The sequence below is a fragment of the Geotrypetes seraphini genome, chromosome 1 (assembly GCF_902459505.1).
Source record: "Geotrypetes seraphini chromosome 1, aGeoSer1.1, whole genome shotgun sequence".
Taxonomy (NCBI): domain Eukaryota; kingdom Metazoa; phylum Chordata; class Amphibia; order Gymnophiona; family Dermophiidae; genus Geotrypetes; species Geotrypetes seraphini.
Window position 1 is genome coordinate 481,970,537 of NC_047084.1, and position 20,125 is coordinate 481,990,661.

The 20,125-nt window shown below is 40.3% G+C and overlaps 1 protein-coding gene across 4 annotated transcripts in view; it reads left to right on the plus strand.

The window, feature by feature from the left end:
- The window catches only part of RCL1 (RNA terminal phosphate cyclase like 1), a 140,597-nt gene extending 121,321 nt beyond the window's left edge, over positions 1 to 19,276 (plus strand). For 3 of the 4 annotated variants that reach the window (XM_033925582.1, XM_033925600.1, XM_033925609.1), the window contains one exon: positions 18,982 to 19,276. In XM_033925582.1, coding sequence (XP_033781473.1) covers positions 18,982 to 19,132 — 151 coding nt within the window. In that variant the 3' untranslated portion in view covers positions 19,133 to 19,276. The remainder of the gene's footprint in view (positions 1 to 18,981) is intronic. The other variant, XM_033925591.1, reaches the window with a different exon arrangement.
- The last annotated feature ends 849 nt before the right edge of the window (positions 19,277 to 20,125 follow it).

Consider the following 20,125-nt stretch of genomic DNA (forward strand, 5'->3'; position numbering starts at 1 on the left):
AAGAAAAAAGATGAGAAAAGCCCTGCCAGCTGAACATCTCTTTCTCTATTTCAGCAGCCAGAACTTTGATTTATAAGGAAGGAATAAGCTAAATATCGCAGTACTGAGGCTTGTATGGATGCTGCGGGGACAGTAGTCACGGGGACAATGGTTTCGGGGACGGGATGGTGACAGGAATGGTGGTCGCCGAAACGGGGACAAATTTTTTCCCGTGTCATTATCTAGTTGCGAGCTTACAAGACGGAGGATGAGAACGCCATTCAGTGAAAGAGAGTGGGAGGGAGAGGTATGCAGAAGGACAAGTAGCTCAGTCTTGTCCATATTCATCTTTAGATGGTGGTGGTACATCCAGGAAGCGATGTCGGACAGGCAGGCTGAGACACTATCCTAGATACCTGCAGAAATTTCTGGTTGGAGAGGTAGATCTGGAAGTCGTCAGCAGAGAGGTGGTATTGAAACCCATGGGAGGAGGTCAGAGCACAAAGTAAACGAATATAGATAGAGAAGGGATTCCAGGACAGAGCCCTGGGGTACCCCGAGCTGTTGTGCCCACATCAGTTGTGTACATACAGATTGTCTGGTCAGACTGGACTTGTTTAAAAATGAAATATTCTTCCAAATTCTTTCAGTGAAGGTCACCATCAAATAATTTTTTTAACATAGTAAATGACAGCAGATAAAGATCTGAACGGTCCATCCTGTCTGCCCATTAGTTATACCCATTAAAAATACATGATTAAATTATCTTGTCTCTTCTTTGATATTTCTGGGTCATAGACTGTAAAGTTCACCTGGTATTATCCTAGGCTCCAAATGCTGAAGTTGCCATTCAAGCTCACTCCAGCCTATCCAACCATCCTTATTTGCAGAATATCTACTGTAAAGTCTGGCCAGTACCATCCTCATGTTCCAAGTTAGTGGAGTTCCTATTGATGCCCCCCAGCCCATCCTACACCAAAATCACTACTTATGGAACACAGACCATGCAAGTCTGTCCATTACCAGCCTTAGTTCTTTAATTTACATCCTTTGTTTTCTAATTAGAGAGCCTCTATGTTTATCCCACACTTTTTGAATTCCATCACTGTTTTCCTCTCCACCACTTCCCTCAGGAAAGCTCATGCATAATCTTTAATTAGTTTCTAAATATATGGTAGTCCGTTATCTGCTTTAAAATTTTACAAATTGCAGTGGGATATTTTATAGATGCTGGAGAAAATTACCTCTCAAAAAGGGATTTCTTTATTATGATAAAGTTTGACACAGGTGCCTTATGATAAAATGCTCCCTTTAGTGCAGTGGTCTCAAACTTGCAGCCCGTCATGTACTATTTTGAGGCCTTCGATATGTTTATCATAATCACAAAAGTAAAATAAAACAGTTTCTTGATCATTTGTCTCTTTAGCTATAAATTACAATATTATTATTAAGACTTAACTAAAAGGAAAGATTTATAAACTATAAAGAGTTTTACCTCATGTAAAATTGTCATTTCTTTAATAAGACATTAACTATTTTTTTTCTGAGGCCCTCCAAGTACCTACAGATCCAAAATGTGGCCCTGCCAAAGGGTTTGAGACCACTGTTTTATATGTATGTGTTTTGGGGAAGGGGGTTATAGTACAAACTCTTGATTATATGAGGTTCTATACAGGATTAGAGCACCATGCACACTGAGACACCAAAGATTATGAACTGTTCTTTTTCGGTTATCATGGTACCGGTGCTGTGTGCATGAAAGGTACAGTACTGTGATAACTGAAGAATGGTGGTGCCATCACAAAATTCGGAGATTTTGCACCTTTATGCCTTGTGAAACAAGGTCTTCTGAGATTCATGTCTGGTTTTGATGGGACCAAATGCAACAAGTTCCATGGTGGTTTCACTTCAGTGCTTCCCTGTCATCTTGCAATATACAGTATTAAACTTTTCTAATGTAATGTCTGACTCATGTACTGATTATATTACTGTAGAAGGCTGTGGTGGGAAAGATTTGGGGGGGCTAACATTTGGTAAGGGTGCATACCTCAAGCGATGTTAGAGAGTTATGCCCAAGATGGCTGCCTAGGGTCTGAGCTCTTCATGGGGGTCTTAGAAATTGTACTCCTCTTAAGCAAATCATAGAATTCTCTTGCAATTTTTAGGCTAACAGTGGGTCCCAACTTTTATTGTTCAAGGTACACTTAGGGCAGGGGTGTCAAAGTCCCTCCTCGAGGGCTGGAATCCAGTCGGGTTTTCAGGATTTCCCCCAATGAATATGCATGAAATCTATTTGCATGCACTGCTTTCATTGTATGCTAATAGATATCATGCATATTCATTGAGGAAATCCTGAAAACCCAACTGGATTCTGGCCCTCGAGGAGGGACTTTGACACCCCTGACTTAGGGCCCAACAATGGAAATGGTGCCTGCCGTGGTAGGCGCCTGCAAATCGGGCACCTACCCCGTGTCAATCATCGATAGGCACCTCATCCAGAATCGAATCTATTTTTCGGACAGTTCTCGTGAGAACTGAGGCAACCATTCAGAAGTGGTGCACGACCATGCAGCAGCGCACTTGTGGGCCGCTGGCCCCAACATACAGGTAATCAATCAGCAGGCAGCCATCCAGCGAAGTACCAGTGACCAGCACAATTAGGAAGTGTCGCTGGCCCAGGCATTAGTACTCTCCGGGTACCAACATATCAGGCACACAATTTAAAGGCTGCCGGTGGGGGGGGGGGGGGGTAGTGGTATGTTCGCTTCATAAGACACATCCTTATTTCCACCCACTTTAGGGTTGGAGTAAAGTGTGTCTTATGGAGAAAAATATGGTCGTTTTTTTTTGTTTTGTTTTTTTAGTGTGCAATTGCATTATTGTTCTTTGTCCTAATTATACTGTTTGTGTAAAACATATGTAAAGTGTATGGGAAAATGCATGGATGAGGAATGCCTGACAGAGAGAGAATAAACTTTCATATCTAAGAAATACGATGTGAGTGTTGCGTAAAATCAGTATGTCAAAGCAGTTTACAAATTCAAGTGCAGCCTTTAAAAAGTTACTTGTTTGCAGATTGTTGCCAGATTTTAAATGAAAATGGTCTGGTTTGGGGGAAAGGGCTTGAAACTTTATGTAGGTTTGCACATACACAAAAGGAGAGGCAGATGCTTTAACAGCACCAAGGATAAAAAGAACCAGAGGTAGCTTGAACAAAGTTTATTCAGTGTTCAAATTGCAATGTTCAAGTTACCTCTGGTTCTTTGGATTATCCCAGGACAAGCAGGCAGCCTATTCTCACATGTGGGCGACATCATCCACGGAGCCCGAATGCAGACAGCCTCGCTAGCAGACTTGCTTGAATAAACTCAGAAGTTTCGAGTCTGCCGCACCGCGCATGCATGAGTTCTTTCCCGCCCAGCACAGGGCGCGTCTCCTCAGTTTTCTGCAGAGCCAAGAAGTCCGTCTTTGACGCTCTGCGCTAAACTTAGTTCGCTTCGTGCCTTCTCTCACCGCGGCTCGTGTTTTATTTTCTTATTACCGTGTCGCTGTGCTTTTCTTTCAGTCTTTGTTTTTTAAAAAAAGTTGAATTTTTTTAATCGAGTAACAGTGGGGCCTGTCGCACGCCCTCAGCCTGTGGGGTTCGACTTTGCGGAGCTATTTTTCCTTCTATGTCCTGGTCGATCACAGGCATCAAGAAGTGTAGCTAGTGCCAGCGTGTGATCTCCCTCACTGACCCACACCTCTGGTGCCTTCATTGTCTGGGGCCTGACCATTGCCCGGAGTCGTGCGTTCGCTGTGCTACCCTTCAACCTCGATCCCTCAAACATCGTCAAGTTCAAGTGGAGAAGATTTTCGTTATGGAAACCCCTACTATACCCTTGACCTCCGATTTGGTCAGGCCTGCTAAGGGGTGTCCTCCTGCCTCCATGACTTCAACCTCGACTCATCAGACCTTCCACGTTTGGAACGTCTTCGACCTCGAGTAAATCTGCCAAGTCTTCTTAGCTTCCCTCAGGTCATATACCTCAGCAGACAGTTCCAGCAGTGGTTCTCAAGCTACCTAAACATTCCTCCAAGTCGAAGCATTCTTCTTCTTTGATCTCGGAGCCTTTAGCCTCAGCAAGTGGTCCAGTTTCAGATTTGGTTCCACAATTGCAGACTATTCTCCAGACCATTTTAGAGCAGGAATTTGTTCAGTTACTGACCAAATATAGTCCTGCCTCGACTGTTTCCTGCAGTCCAGCCTGGGCACTCAGCAGTCTCGCAAGAGGTCGAGTCCTTGCCTGTGCCTCAAGCTGAATCTACACTCTATGCAAGGAGTCCAGTCTTTGGGAGTGTCTCGTCTGGAATCCTCACACTCCATACAAGGAGCCGAGTCTTTGGGAGTGCTTCGAGATTCCTCGATCCAAATCAGAGTCTAGGGGACTTCGAACTACAGCTTCCAGCCCTACATAAGGCATTGCCCATTTCGAGGCATAGGGCGAAGTCTCCTCGACCTTGCACAAGACCTGCTTCCAGACAGCGCTCTCATCACTGGTCGAGACCCTCATTGAGGCGCAGGTCCTCCTCCAGGGAGAAGCCTTCCTCATCCAGACCTTCCAGTTCTTCGAGGCCTCCTGCTCCTCGATCCAGGGCACCAGTAGCAGAACCTGAAGGCTCCATTTCTTCCAGTGCCTCGCCCCAGTCTGTTTATTCGCTGGAATAACAATACTCCAGAGAGGCCTCACCTTCGTTCTCCACTCGAGGCGCCTCGAGGTCATCAAGTCCCTCTCGAGGCCATCCTCTTGTAGATCAATTGTCCTTTTCCTCCTTCCTCTGTCAAATGGTTGAGGACCTGGATCTTAAATTGGACTCTGATTCTAAGTACTATAAGGAGTATTTAGGGGAAATGAGTTTGCCTCGGCCTCCTGCGGATTCTCTCAAACTTCCTCTTAACAGGCTTCTTTCTCAGACTTTCAAACGAAACCTGGAGATTCCTTATGCCATTCCTGCTGTTCCAGGCAAGTTGGAATCACGGTATAGAACTGTACATTGCAAGGGCTTTGAGAACTCCCAACTATCTCATCAGTCCCTTATTCTGGAATCTTCCTTAAAGAGGAGTCATCCTTCCCGGATCTGTTACCGTACCTCCTGGCAGAGAGGGCAGGACCATGGACAAGTTTGGCCATTGTCTTTATCAAAATTAGATGATGGCCTCCAAGGTTTTAAATCATAATTTTATCTTTACTACTTATTTCAAGTATTTTATTGATATACTCCCTGGTTTTTCTAAAGACCTTAGTCAACACAGGCGTTTAGAGTTCCAGCAAGTCATTGCTACCTTAGCACAACTCAGGTTACACCTTCAGTCATCTTATGATGACTTTGAACTTTTCTCGAGGGTCACTGCTTTCTCAGTAGCGATGCACCGCATTGCCTGGCTTCGCACCATTAATATGGATCCCATCATTCAGGATCATCTGGATAATATTCTTTGTGAAGACAATGACCTCTTTCATGAATCTATAGAGGCCGCCACCAAGAAGTCTAAGCATGAGAAATCTTTTGCTTCCATCGTCAGACCAAAGCCTAAACCAGCTCTTTCCAAGCCTTCTCGACCTCTTACATTCTATCAGAGGCGTTATCCTCCAAGGGCAGCTCCCAAGAAACAGCACCAACATCAGAAGCAACAGAAACTTCAGCCTTCTGCTGCACCCAAGGCTTCTCAGCCTTTTTGACTTTCTCAAACAGAGCATAACTTCCATCGTTCTGCCTCTGTCCTCTCCTCTCCTCTTCTCATCGGAGGTTATCTCCATCATTTTTACCATCGATGGGAGACCATTACATCTGACCTCTGGGTGCTGTCAATAATCGGGGAAGGATACTCTCTTCATTTCGCTTAGATTCCACCAGAGCTTTCTCCAAGAGAGTATCCTTCTAATACATCCCAGACCGCCCTTCTTCTTCAGGAAGCTCAAGCTCTGCTTCATCTCCGTGTCATCAAGGAAGTTCCCTTGGAATAGCAGAGCAGGGGGTTTTACTCCCGTTACTTCCTAGTTCCGAAGAAGACGGGCGATCTGCGGCCCATACTGGGTCTCAGGGCTTTCAACAAATTTTTGGTCAAAGAAAAATTTTGCATGTTGTACCTAGCATCCCTTTATCCCCTTCTATATCAGAACAATTGGTTATGTTCTCTAGATCTCAAGGAGGCTTACACTCGCATCCCCATTCATCCGGCCTCCTGTCAGTACCTTAGATTTCGGGTGAGGAATCTGCATTTTCAGTACAGAGTGCTACCCTTCGGCCTGGCATCATCTCCAAGAGTGTTTACCAAGTGCCTAGTGGTAGTTGCAGCTGCTCTGCGGAACCATGGTCTTCAGGTTCCCCTGCCTGGACAATTGGCTCATCAAAGATTCAACATCTCAGATGGTTATTTTAGCAACCCAACGGACTACTTGATTCCTACAAAACTTGGGATTCAAAATCAACTTTCCCAAATCCCAACTTCAGCCATCTCAGAACCTACAGTTCATCGAAGCTGTTCTGGACACTATCCAATTCAGAGCATTCCTTCCTCAGCAGCATCTGGATGCTCTCCTTCAGCTGTGCCTCAAAGTGTCTTCCCTTTCTTTACTCTCAACGAGACACATGATGATACTACTCGGTCACATGGCCTCGACTGTTCACTTGACTCCTTTTGCCAGATGTCACCTCAGAATTCCTCCGTGGATCCTGGCATCTCAGTGGGCCAGGCTTGCAACCCATTCTTAACACATTAGTCACTCCTTCATTGAGACAGTCTTTCCACTGATGGATGCTCTCTTCCAATTTCTCCAGAGGTTTATTGTTTCAGACACCCCCTCATCAGAAGGTCCTCATGACAGATTCCTCGACCTACGCTTTGGGGGCTCATCTCGATGGTCTCCGTACTCAAGGCCACTGGTCCAGCACGGATCGTCAGTGTCATATCAATCTGTTGGAACTCAGAGCAATCTTCAATGCTCTCAAAGTTTTTCAGCATCTTCTTCATGACCAGGTAGTCCTTATTCGGACAGACAATCAAGTCGCCATGTACTACATCAATAAGCAGGGAGGAACAGGATCTCTCCCTCTTTCTCAGGAAGCTCAAATTGTGTGGGACTTGGCGATCCATCACAACACCTTCATGAAAGCAGTCTACATTCAAGGAATGAAAAACTGTCTGGCGGACAAATTGAGTCGTCTTCTGCAACCTCACAAATGGACACTCAGTTCCTAGCCTCTTCATCACATTTTTTCTCAGTGGGGAACTCCTCAAATAGATCTCTTTGCGTCTCCCCACAACCACAAACTGCCTCAGTTCTGCTCCAGGATGTAATCTCCTGATTGCCTCGAGTCTGATGCTTTCCTTCTTGAATGGGCGAATCTCTTCCTTTTTGCGTTCCCTCCATTCCCTCTCATTCTCAAGACCTGTCAAGCTCAAGAACGATCATTCCACCATGATTCTAATAGCTCCTTCGTGGCCCAGGCAATCCTGGTTCTCCCTTCTACTTCAGCTCAGCAGCAGGGAGCCATTCCATCTCTGCTTACACAGAGTCAAGGATCTCTTCTTCATCCCAACCTGAAGTCTCTGCACTTGACAGCTTGCTACCTCTCAACATACCCCCTCTTCAGTTTTCTCAACCTGTTTGGGCCATTTTAGAGGCTTCCAAAAAGCCTGCCACTAGACAATGCTACCACCAAAAATGGACTAGATTTTCTGCGTGGTGCATCTCTCATAACAAGGAGCCTCGAGATGCCTCCTTGTCTTCCGTCTTGGATTATCTTCTGCACTTATCTACCTCTGGCCTCAAGTCCACATCCATTAGAGTCCATCTTAATGTTATTGCTGCTTTCCATCAGTCTATCGAAGGGGAACCCCTTTCTGCTCATCCTGTGGTTTCCAGATTTATGAAAGGACTTTTCAATATCAAACCTCCTCTCAAACCGCCTCCAGTGATTTGAGATCTCAATGATGTTCTTGCTCAATTGATGAAGCCTCCTTTTGAACCAATAGATATGGCTCATCTGAAATATCTCACTTGGAAAGTGGTGTGTCTCATTGTCTTCACATCTGCTCGAAGAGTCAGTGAGCTGCAAGCTTTAGTTGCTGATCCACCTTTCAGTTTTCCATCAGTTTTCCGTACTCATCCTAAATTCTTACCTAAAGTGGTTTCAGAATTTCATTTCAACCAATCCATTGTAGTTCCAGTATTTTTTCCAAGGCCTCATTCTCATTCTGGAGAATCAGCTCTTCATACCCTGGACTGTAAGTGTTCTTTGGCCTTCTACTTAGAACGCACTAAATCACACAGATCTGCTCCTCAACTTTTTGTCTCCTTCGATCCAAACAAGTTGGGACCTCCGATTTCTAAGTGAACCATCTCCAACTGGATGTCTGCTTGTATATCTTCCTGCTTTGCTCAGGCTGGACTGCATCTACAGAGTCGAGTTACAGTCCACAAAGTCAGAGCCATGGCAGCTTCAGTGGCTTTCCTCAGATCCACTCCTATTGAGGAAATTTGTAAAGCTGCCACCTGGTCCTTGGTTCATACTTTCATCTCTCATTATTGTCAGGATGTTTTCTCCAGACGGGATGGCCATTTTGGCCAGAGAGTATTACAAAATTTATTCTCCTAAGTTGCCAACACTCCCACCATCCCATTCTGGTTAGCTTGGAGGTCACCCAAATGTGAGAATAGGCTGCCTGCTTGTCCTGGGATAAAGCAAAGTTACTTACCATAACAGGCGCTATTCTCACAACCCACCCACCTCCCCTGGTTGGCTTCTCTGCTAACTATCTGAACTGAGGAGACGCGCCCTGTGCTGGGCGGGAAGGCACTCGTGCAAGCGCAGTGCGGCAGACTTGAAACTTCCGAGTTTCTTCAAGCAAGTCTGCTTGCGAGGCTGTCCATATCCGGGCTCCGTGGATGACATCGCCCACCTGTAAGAATAGCTGCCTGCTATCCCTGGATAACACCTGTTATGGTAAGTAACTGTGCTTTCTTGGCACAGTCCTCTTTTGTTTTTACTCCTGATGTAGGTTTGTTCAAACTAGATTTTCTACATTTGGGCCAAGTTTTAATCCTATGTCACTGTGAACCTGGCAATACTCTGACATAAACATTAGCCTTAATTTTGCCTGAGGACAAGAGATAAATAAAAAGTGTGTGTATAATGGGGTGAATTGTGTTTGTGTGCAGAGTGAAAGACATTAATTGTCTTGATGGTTCCTACACACTGCAAATTGTTTAAGAACTATACTGAAAAATGTTTTTTCTGCAGAATATCTTCCAAAGTTCTGCTTCTGTGACAGTTGCTATTTGGGGATCCTTGTGTGTTTATCTTCCAAGGACCAAAATAATTTTGTGGTGAATCAAGTCTTTGGAAAAGAATCAATAATCCAGAATTTTTTAGATGTATCATGCAACCCATGAACTATACCAATTTCAGATATCTTTTACTTGTGCCAGCAAATTTGTACCAGTGGAAGGATGGTGTTGGTATTCTGTTTTCAAACAGGAAAGAGCTTTAATGAAAGGAAAGAGGGGTGGAAACCTGCCAATTGCTTCTACATCATCACTTATCACTTGGTAGACCTTCAGAGGCTTAAGAGTATTTTTACTATAGTCTAATACAGGGGTCGGCAACCTTTTTAAAGCTAAGTGCCAATTTATCCTAAAAATTTGACCCAAGATTTACAAAGAGCCACAATGGGAAGAGAAAGTAGTTTGAGATATTCCAGGTCTCTCTCTGTCTCTCTCTTTCTTTGTCTGTGTCTCTCTCTCTCTCTCTCTGTGTCTCTCTCTCTCTCTGTGTCTCTCTGTCTCTCTCTCTCTCGTCGAGCTTTTCTTCCCTCTTTCTACCCTCACAAGTTTCTGCATCTCTCTTCCTTCCCCTGCTCGTCCCCCCTCCCAAACCCATAGCCAAGGCTCTCTCCCTTCTCCAGGTCCCAACCCTCCAAACCCCACAATTCCCCCCCCCCCCCGTCCTACTGAGGTACCTGGTGGTCCTGCAGACATCTCACTCCACCGTGATAAATTGTGCAGCCATTTTAGAAGACAGCCACAAGGAGGCAGGAGTGTGAGGGCCACACCTTCCACAAGACCCCCTTCTGGTCCATTAGCTACCTCGGTAGGCCCTTGTGGGGGGGAGAAATTGTAGGGTTGGGAGGAAAATTAAAGGGTTGGGGCTTGGAGAGCCACAGCCACATGGCAGAAGAGCCACACATGGCTTGTGAACTGGAAGTTGCCAAACCCTGGTCTAATAGGATCATTGAAATAAATTTTTACCCAGAAATCTGGGTAAAAATGAGTCTTTTTTAAAAGTTAAAACAGTGATGGCTTTGTTTTATGGTATTTTTAGAACCATAAAGAAGATATATACCGTATATACTTGAATATAGGATGAGATTTTGGGGCCAAAAAAATGACCCAAAAAGGGGGTCTTGTCCTATACTCTGGTCATCAACCCAACCCCCTCCCGGACTATACGGCAGGCTGGGACAGGAGGAATGCCTCCTGTCTCCCGGCCAACTAACTTTTTTTTTTTTACCCCCACCCCGGACGAGAACTGGCGGCAGCCATTCAGAGAGCAGCGTGGGGCTGAGCAGAAAGAGCTCGGCCCTGTCGGGTGCGCCACTGGCCGCCAAAAGGGAACGGGGATGGAGAGGCTCAGCACGGGGCAGAGCACGGCTAGATCGCTCCTGCCCCGTACACCGCTGGACCACCAGGGATTTTTTTTGTTTTAAATCTTTATTCATTTTTTTGTGTTACAACAAGTGTTACAAATAAACTCAATAAAAACTTAAATACACACTTGACTAACTCATATATTAATATCAAGTTTAACATTACTATAATAATCCCCTGTCCCACCCTCCTTCCCAATCAATAATACATAAATCAATTTTATTGTACAATCTTTAAATATTAATTTAATATGTAATAATCAAAAATTGAAAAACCCACCCCATTCCCCTCTTTACAATTATCTTATCATGGGAAAAGTTCATTAGAGAAATCATGTTAACGGTCTTCAGATATTTCCAAGTTTTATTTATAGGAAAAATTATCCTTCTTTACAAAAATCGGTTAATGGTCCCCATATTTTTTTAAATTTATTCATGTATCCTTTGTGTGTTGCAATAGCGAGTTCCATTTTATATATGTGGCATACCGAATTCCACCAGAACATATAATTCAATCTATCATGTTGTTTCCAATTGAATGTAATTTGTTGTATTGCGATTCCAGTTAAAATAAATAAAAGTTTGTTATTACTGGATGAAATTTGGCTTTTTGCTCTCATGGTTGTTCCAAATAATATAGTATCATATGTCAAGGCTACCGGATTTTCTAACATTCTGTTAATTTGGGGCCAAATTGATTTCCAGAATGATAGGATAAATGGACAAAAGAATAAAAGATGATCTAATGTCCCAATTTCAATATGACAGTGCCAGCATCTATTTGATCTTGAACTATCTATTTTTTGTAAACGAGTAGGGGTCCAAAAAGCTCTATGAAGAAGAAAAAACCAAGTTTGTCTCATAGATGCTGACACTGTACATTTTAGCCTCCAAGACCAAAGTCGTGGCCATTGAGATGCACTAATTTGGTGTTTTATCTCAATGCTCCAAATGTCTTTAAGACCATTTTTTGGTTTTTTATTTATATATCCGGATATTAATTTATACCACTGTGCGGCTTTGTGACCTATTGAGTCCATCTGGAAACATAAGAATTCCAAACTGTGATATTTAGCGAGATCTTTCCATTCAGGGAACCCTTTCTGAATAGATTGCTTCAATTGCAACCATTTAAAATATTGTGTTTTATTGAGACCAAATTTTTGTTGCAATTGTGAAAACTCCAGCAATTTATCATTTTTAATTACATCATCCAAAGTGCGAATGCCTGCTATCATCCAATGTTTCCAGATGACTTTAAAACCGCCAACTTTGATCTTGGGGTTTAGCCATATAGTTTGGTTGGTTGATTTACTAATTGGAATTTGAGTAAGATTACTTATGTATTTTAGAGTTTTCCAGGTATCCATAAATATTTTATGATCTTTGTATAACCTTGGCATTTTGATACTAATTACATGATTAAGACGTAATGGAAACATAAGCCTCCATTCTAGCCAAAACCAGTCTGGAATATTATCAGTGGGCTCTGGGAGGATCCAATACATACCATGACGTAAGATATAGGCTTGATGATACCTATAAAAGTTGGGAAAATTTACCCCTCCCTCTTTAATTGGTCTTTGTAATGACGCTAGAGCAATTCTTGGTTTTTTATTAAGCCATATAAATTTTGTCAAAGTCCTATTTATTTTTGTATAAAAAGAATCTTGAAAAAAAACTGGAATCATCCCCATTTGGTAACATACTACCGGTAAAATCATCATTTTTACAGTTTGTACTCTTCCCCACCAAGATAAATGCAAAGGATTCCATTGCTCACACATTTCTATTATTTTTTGTAATAAGCATTTTTCATTAATTTTCATTGTTTCATCTACTGTTTTTGTTATCAAAATTCCAAGGTATTTAATATATTCTTCCTTCCAAACAAAAGGGAATGTTTTAAATAATCCTTTTGTACAATGTATATTTAGTGGAAGAATCTCTGATTTATTCCAATTAATTTTATATCCTGAAAAATTTCCAAATTTCTCAATCAATTCAAGTAGATGTGGAATGGTGGATTCTGGATTCTTCAGATATAGTAATAAATCATCTGCATAAGCAGATATCTTATATTCCTTATCTGAATGAGATATACCCTGTATCTCCTTAGCTTGTTGGATGGCTAATATTAAGGGTTCTAAAACAATATCAAACAGCAAAGGGGATAAGGGACATCCTTGTCTAACTCCTCTCTGTAGATTAAATTTTTCTGAAAACGTATTATTAATATATAGTCTAGCAGAGGGGGAGCTATACATTGTTTGTATCATTTGTATAAATCCAGGACCTATACCAAACCATTCCATTGCTTGATACATAAAAGGCCATTCTACTCTATCAAAGGCCTTTTCTGCATCTAATGAAATTGCAAAAGTAGGTTCATTCATTTTCTTTGTTAAATATAACATATGGAATGTTAATCTAGTATTGTGAGATGAATGTCTTTGAGCAACGAATCCTGTTTGATGCATACCTATTATATGGGGAAGAGCTTTAGCTAATCTTAGCGCAAGTATTTTTGCTAATAATTTTCCATCTACATTTATTAAAGATATTGGTCTATAGTTTGAGACCAAAGTGGGATCTTTATTGGACTTTGGCAAAACAATAGTCAAAGATTCTGCTATAGTGCCTTTAATACAACCTTTATTGAGCTGATATTGATAAAGATTTAATAAATAGGGTAATAAAAAATTTTGAAATGTTTTATAAAATTCCACTGTATATCCATCACCACCTGGAGCGGATCCAACTCTAAGGGACTTCAAAGCTGTTCCTAATTCTTTTAGTGATATTGGTTCTTCCAAACTTCGTTTTATATGTTCAGGAATTTTTGGACCCTCTAACATTTTTAAAAATTCAAAACCATCTTTTTCTTTATTTAGATAATTTTCGGAAGAATAAAGAGATTTATAAAATTTTAAGAATTGTTTTAAAATTGGTTCAATTTGTGTAAATGTATTTCCATTTTCATCTTTTATTGCTATTAATTTTGTTTTTCTTTTTTTCGCTTTAAGATAATTTGCCAATATTCTTCCTGATTTGTTTGAATTACCATAGTACAATGTTTGTTGAGAAAATAAATCTTTCCTAATCATCTTAGATGAGATCTCATTATATTTACCTTTTAATTTTAATAATTCTTGTTGAATAGAATATTCCCATTTTTCTATAAGTTTTGATTCTAAATTTTTAATCTCTTTTTCTAAGATTAAAAATTGTTTTTTAATTTGTTTTTTTAGAAAAGCCGAATAAGAAATTATTTGTCCTCTAATTGATGCCTTAAAAGCATCCCATAAAATTTCTCTGTTAATATCATCATTATCATTTATTTGAAAAAATTCTTTCATTTTTGTTAGGAGATTTTCACAAAAGTTTTGGTCAACCAACAGTGTATTATCCATTTTCCAAATTGGTCTGTTATTATTTTGATCTGTAGTTTTAATTTTGATCCACACTCCACCATGGTCAGATAGAATAATTGGATCAATGGCTGCTTGTGTCACTTGATGTGCAAGATGATTTGAAGTAAAGATATAATCTATTCTTGAAAAGGAATTGTGAACATGAGAACAGAAAGAAAATTCCCGACCATCAAAATGAAGTATTCTCCATATATCTATTAAATCACAAGATTGAATCAAATTATCTAGTCCCATAGATTTCATAACTCTACTTGGGTTTTTATCTAATAAAGGATCCATTACAGCATTGAAGTCCCCTGCTACTATAAGATTTGAAGTAGCCAGTGGTATGATCATTTGTTGAAGAGTTTTAAAGAATTCATTTTGGTTCGAATTAGGGGCGTATATATTGATTAACGTCATGGTAGTATTTCCCATATTCATTTCCACCATTATCCATCTTCCATGAATATCTGAAGCTTTTAGTTTAAATGAAGCAGAGCATTTTTTATTAATTAAAATAGCAACACCTGCTTTTTTCCCTATAGCTGGTGAGAAAAAACACTGTTTGACCCAGCCTCCTTCTAGCTTACTAGATTCTATATGTGAGAGGTGGGTCTCTTGTATAAGGCATATATCTGCATCTTGCCTTTTTAAAAATGATAGTGCTTTTTTCCTTTTTATCATATGATTTAGACCGTTAACATTTAAAGATATAATTTTAATATCCATTTATTTTTAAATTTTCAGGTATTAAATTATGTATATTTTCCCAATGTTTTAAGTATTTCATTTCTCTTTTTTCCTTTACACCCATGATTACCTTATATATTTCCTTATTATTCCCTCCCATCCCTTTTATCCCTCCCTTCCCCCCCTTATTAATTACGAAAACTTGGATACGCAGGTTGAGGTTAGATTTAGATAACTCCCACAAGCTATTAATAATTATCTAAAGTACTACCATCTTTTCTCTATTTCTGTATATTTTCTCTTATTTTATTATTAATTATAAGAATAAGTAAAAAGTTTTTCATTCTTATATATTGAAAGATTATTTTCTATATTTATATGTCTTTGAATCCATAAGAATGATTATATTACATTACTTATATCTGAGAACATTTCAATTATAATTCATTTCTTTTCAGGTGGTAAATTATTTTTACTTTAAAAAGCTTTCATACCTGGGTATAATACGTTTATCATGTTAAGAGCATTCGAATTTAGCCTCTTTCCACAGAACTGTAACTAGAGTCTTCAGCACAGGAATTCCCTCATCTCTTATGCTCAATATTTTCCTATGATTCACGAGAGAGTTGTCAATTAAGAGAAGCTAATAATCCCATCAGTGTTCTATTCATGAGCCTAGACCCTAATTCAAACTAGAGAATGGCATGGAGACGAATCTGTTCCTTTCCTTCAGGAACTAAATTTCCTTATCTCGTCTTTGCCCCATTGTTGTAAGCTCTGTCTCAATAGCATACTCTCCAGACACTTATGATTTTAAAGTATCTGAGGCCTGTGTAGACGAGAGTGAAGTCCTGTGCCAAAAACTCCCCTTATATCTCCCGTAGAGGATTGCCAGGTTGAACAAATTGTCTATAAAGATGAAACATGAAATTTGAGATATATATATGTAAAAAACTTTTCAGGCAATCTTTGCGTTTCAGATATATTCTTTTCATATATATCGTATTTAAAACGCATTTTAATGTATTTGAAACGCAAAATTAAACCTGAAGTACCGCCTTCAACAGGAAATATAACAAACCAATCACTTCGTCTTTTTTATAATCTTCTCTGTGATTGAAGGATGATTCTCCTTCTCACCATTACTCCGCCTTCAAAGTTTCTCAACTAATCAGTACATCTTTAAGTTTGTTGAAAAAACTTTCTTCGTCATCATTTGAGTTCGGAGATGTGTTTCAATTCATTTTCGTTTCTGCTAGTAAGTTATTCTATTTATTCTATGTAGAATTCTAGAATTTTTGTATTTTTTCCGTTTTCTTGTTTTCCATGGAGAATGTTGCAAGTTGTTTAAGTCTTTAATTCGATCCTTGTGTGTTCTTTTTTCCATTGCTTTCCGTTCCGATATAATCTGTAACCGCTGTTCTTTTATTGAAATTCGTTATCATATAAGTCAAAGTTTTCACAAATTGGTCAATAGTCTTTAGTATGAACCCATTAAATGTTCTTTAGATTGTCATAGGTTGCTCCAGTTGATTCATAAATTCCTGTAGTTTTTTTGGATCCGTAAAGTTTTGCGTTTTGTTAGCAATGGTAACCTTCATAATCGCCGGGTAAAGGAGCCCAAATCTAGCTCCTAGAGATCTTAGTTGTGGTCTCATGTCTAAGAATTGTTTTCTTCTTGTTGCTGTTTCTTTTGCAAAGTCCGGGACAATGTATATTTTTGAATCTTGGCATTTAAGATTTTTTATTTCCTTGGCTATTTGGCATATTTCAATTGCTTGTTGATGTCTTAAAAGTTTGAAAATTAAAGTTCTTGGACCTGTTTGAGTGTTATTTCTTTGTGTTGGAATCCTATGAGCTCTTTCAATTTCCAGTTCCGTTTTAAATTTCAGTGGTAGTATTTTAGGTAGAAATTTTTCAAGAAATGCAATCGGATCATTCTTTTCCACTCCTTCAGGTAATCCGATTATTCTTAAATTATTCCGTCTTTCACGATTCCGGCTGTCTTCAAGATTTTTTTTTATCTCTGTTATTTCTTTCCATATGATTTTGCTGTGATTCATATCTGTATTTAATTGTTCTGTAATATCTTCTAATGTTGAAATTCTATTTTCTGTGATGTCCACTCTTTTAGTTAGGATTGCAGCATCTTCCATTGCTTTTTGTAGTTTTTTGTTACTATCTAAGACAATTTCTTTTATTTGTCTTAGTTCTTCCATAACATCCAGATTTTTTTCTGTTGGTAATGGGATTTTAGAGGGTGTACCTGGCTCTGGTTTCGACCTCTTATTGCTTCCCGATGTTCCAGCTCCCAAATCAGCTTTATTTTGTTTAGTTGAAGTCATATTTCAATATATATATTTTTTTTTTAAAATATTTGGTAGTAATTCTTTTTAATATGTTTGCATATAAGGAGCTATTTGTTTATCCAACCATCCGTCCAAGCCACGCCCCCTTTTTTTTTTTTTCCAGTACTCTTAAAGCAACTGTAAATTATTTGTCTCAAGTTCTATTACTGTGAGTGAAAAAAAATGTCGGTAGTCTTTCTTTCTCTTTCTTCTCCTTCAAGCCTTATCTCCTTCAAGCCTTATCGTTGTTGACATTTAGCTTCAGCGTTGAAAGAAAAAAAAATTTGTAGCCCCTTTTTTCCCTTTTTTGGCTCTCCTCTTATAAGCCCAATCGCAGCTTCTACCATGGAGAGCAATATTCCATCCAGTATATTTTTACTTTAGTCTTTTGAAGTATATGTATATGTATTTTCAGCGTCTCTCAATTGCCTCGACGCTATCCCTCTTCAGGTTAGAGAAATCGTTAATCCTTTTATTTGTCTTTTCTCACAGCCCAAGCGCTGAAAAAAAAAAAAAACTACAATCTCCTATATCTGAGTCTTTTTAATCACAGCAGTGGAGATTGACATTTATATTTATATTTATCCTTCACAATTTTTCGAAGTTAGCAGCAGCAAGGAAATAGAGATTCATTCATTTATTAGCCAGCAAGGAAATAGTTAAAAAAAACCGTTGCCAAGTAGATTCTACTGCAGACCTCGCTTCATCTCCGGCAGAGGATAGTCATTTCAAAACAGCCTATCTCTTTAGCATGACAGGCATCAGGCACTTCACGAACAAAACAAAAAAACTTTTATCTCTGTCGCTAGGCAGTTCCGGCAGCTTCAGACTCCGTCGATCTCCAGCCCTCTGCACCTCGCTTCTCAGGAAGTAGAAACGGCACTTCTGTCCTTTTATTTTCACTTTTAAAACGTTTCTCCGACTTAACCAAGGAGGTAGATTTCAATTTATATAACTTTCAAGAACTTTCTTTGGTAGTTTTTTCTGAAAAAAGCTTGTTTCTACGGAGCTTCCTCTTCACCCAACCGTCATCATTCGCGTCCAAGCCACGCCCCCGACCACCAGGGATTAAAAATGGCGCAAAAGGTAAGCGCAAGCACCATGGGGGTTAAAAAAAAAAAAAATAAAAAATAAAGTTCAGGACGGGAGACCGGAGGCATCCCTCCTGTCCTGTCGTACCACCAGAGGTAGGAAGGTGAGGCAGGGTACAAAGTCTAGCATTGAGTGAGGGGGGCTGGGTACAGAGCCTGACAGGGAGTGAAGGGAGCTGGGTGCAGAGCCTGGCAAAGAAGGGAAGATGGTTGGGTACAGAGCCTAGCAGGGAGGGGGGCTGGGTGTAGAGCCTGGCAGGGGAGGGCGTGAGGGAGGGGACACTGGGTGCAGGTCCTGGCAGGTCATGGCACTTGAATATTAAGCCCCTGTCTTATATTAGAGTCAACCATTTTCCTCCTTTGGGGGGGGGGGAGGGGGTCTCGACTTATATTCGAGTATATACGGTACATTATCTTTTTCTATCGAGGCCCAGGTTACTGTAGCTTATAAGGTACCCACGTGTCATCTTCTACTGGAGTTTGCAATGATAAGAATTTCACAGAATTGCATTTTGTCCAGCTCAGGCGTAAATACCTTCATGCATGTACAGAAACAGAATTCTGGAACACTGATGATCAAAGCAAGTCACTGAAAGTGTCTCATTGTGTTGCTCACTTGCTGTTTGTCTGAAACCTGCAGCTCTTTCATATAATCTGTTCCAGGTCAAATTCATCACACACACTGATGAATGGATTGTTAATTATATAGCAACATTTTGTGTAACTTGGATTAATCCAGATTTCTTCTTTTCCTCTGCCTTGTCTAGGATAGAGTTTCTTCGACATTTAAGAAGTTTTTTCCAGATCATGTTTAAAATCGAAACCAAATCATACGAGGAAGAAATGAAAGGTGGGGAGAAGGTACTAATGACCTGTGTCGGCACTGGGTTTTTCAATCTCAGCAAGACAGTAAAATAAAATTGCAATCCATGAACTTTTCTAGCATTTTCATTTTCACCCCAGTATTGATGTGTGTATGCTTGTAAAGTGTTTTCTCTGACTGCATTTTTTTACCGTACTGTCTCATTTTAGATATTTAAAAATAAAAATCTTAAAACCAAGACTTGTGTATACCAGAATTTTATTCATAAATGTTAAGTGTTGCTTTTGAGATTGAATTTGTTATATAGCAAATTTTCTACAATTACTCATGGTGGAATTCTGTCGAATGCATAATGCAGAATTTCTGCAGAATTGTATATTTGCGCAGAATTTACCTGTTTGTGCACAGAATTTTCTTCCTCAGTGACTGGCATTGCTTCAAAGGGTCGCAGCAGTTCCCACACACTGCCTGCTGCCAACCCAGAAGCTTCTCCTCTGCCACAGAGAGGCTTCCAGGTTAGTAGCAGGCAGCATGTGGGAATCACATCTGTGACCCGTTGAAGCAAGGCCTTGGGGGTGGGGGACAGGGAAGAGATGCTGCACATGGGGAGGGGAGAGAAGTGTTGAACATGTGGTGGAGAGGAAGGGAGAGTTGCAACTAGAGTTGTCAGAAGGGAAGGAAAGAAGGATACATATGGGAGGAAGAGGAAGAAATGTTGGATATGGGGTGGAGGAGAGAAAGGGAGATGCAACAAAGAAGCAGAGAGGGATGAGAAAGGGAGAAGTCTTGCATATGGTGTGAAGAAGAGGGAGAGATGTATGGAGAGGGGAGAGGAAATGTTGGACATGGGGATGGAGGGGAGGGAGAGAGACTGCATTGGGAAGAAAGGAAGACTTGTACATGATGATGGAGGGGAAGAAATGAGATATGCTGCATGGGGGGGAGATGTTTGACCCAGAGCAGAAGGCAAGAGGGAGAGAGAGATGGTAGATAGTTGGAAAGAAACAGAAATGTTAACAGATAACCTAGAGGTAACATCATTCACATCACCATTCTTCCCTTCGACTCGGCAGCCCCCACTTCAACAG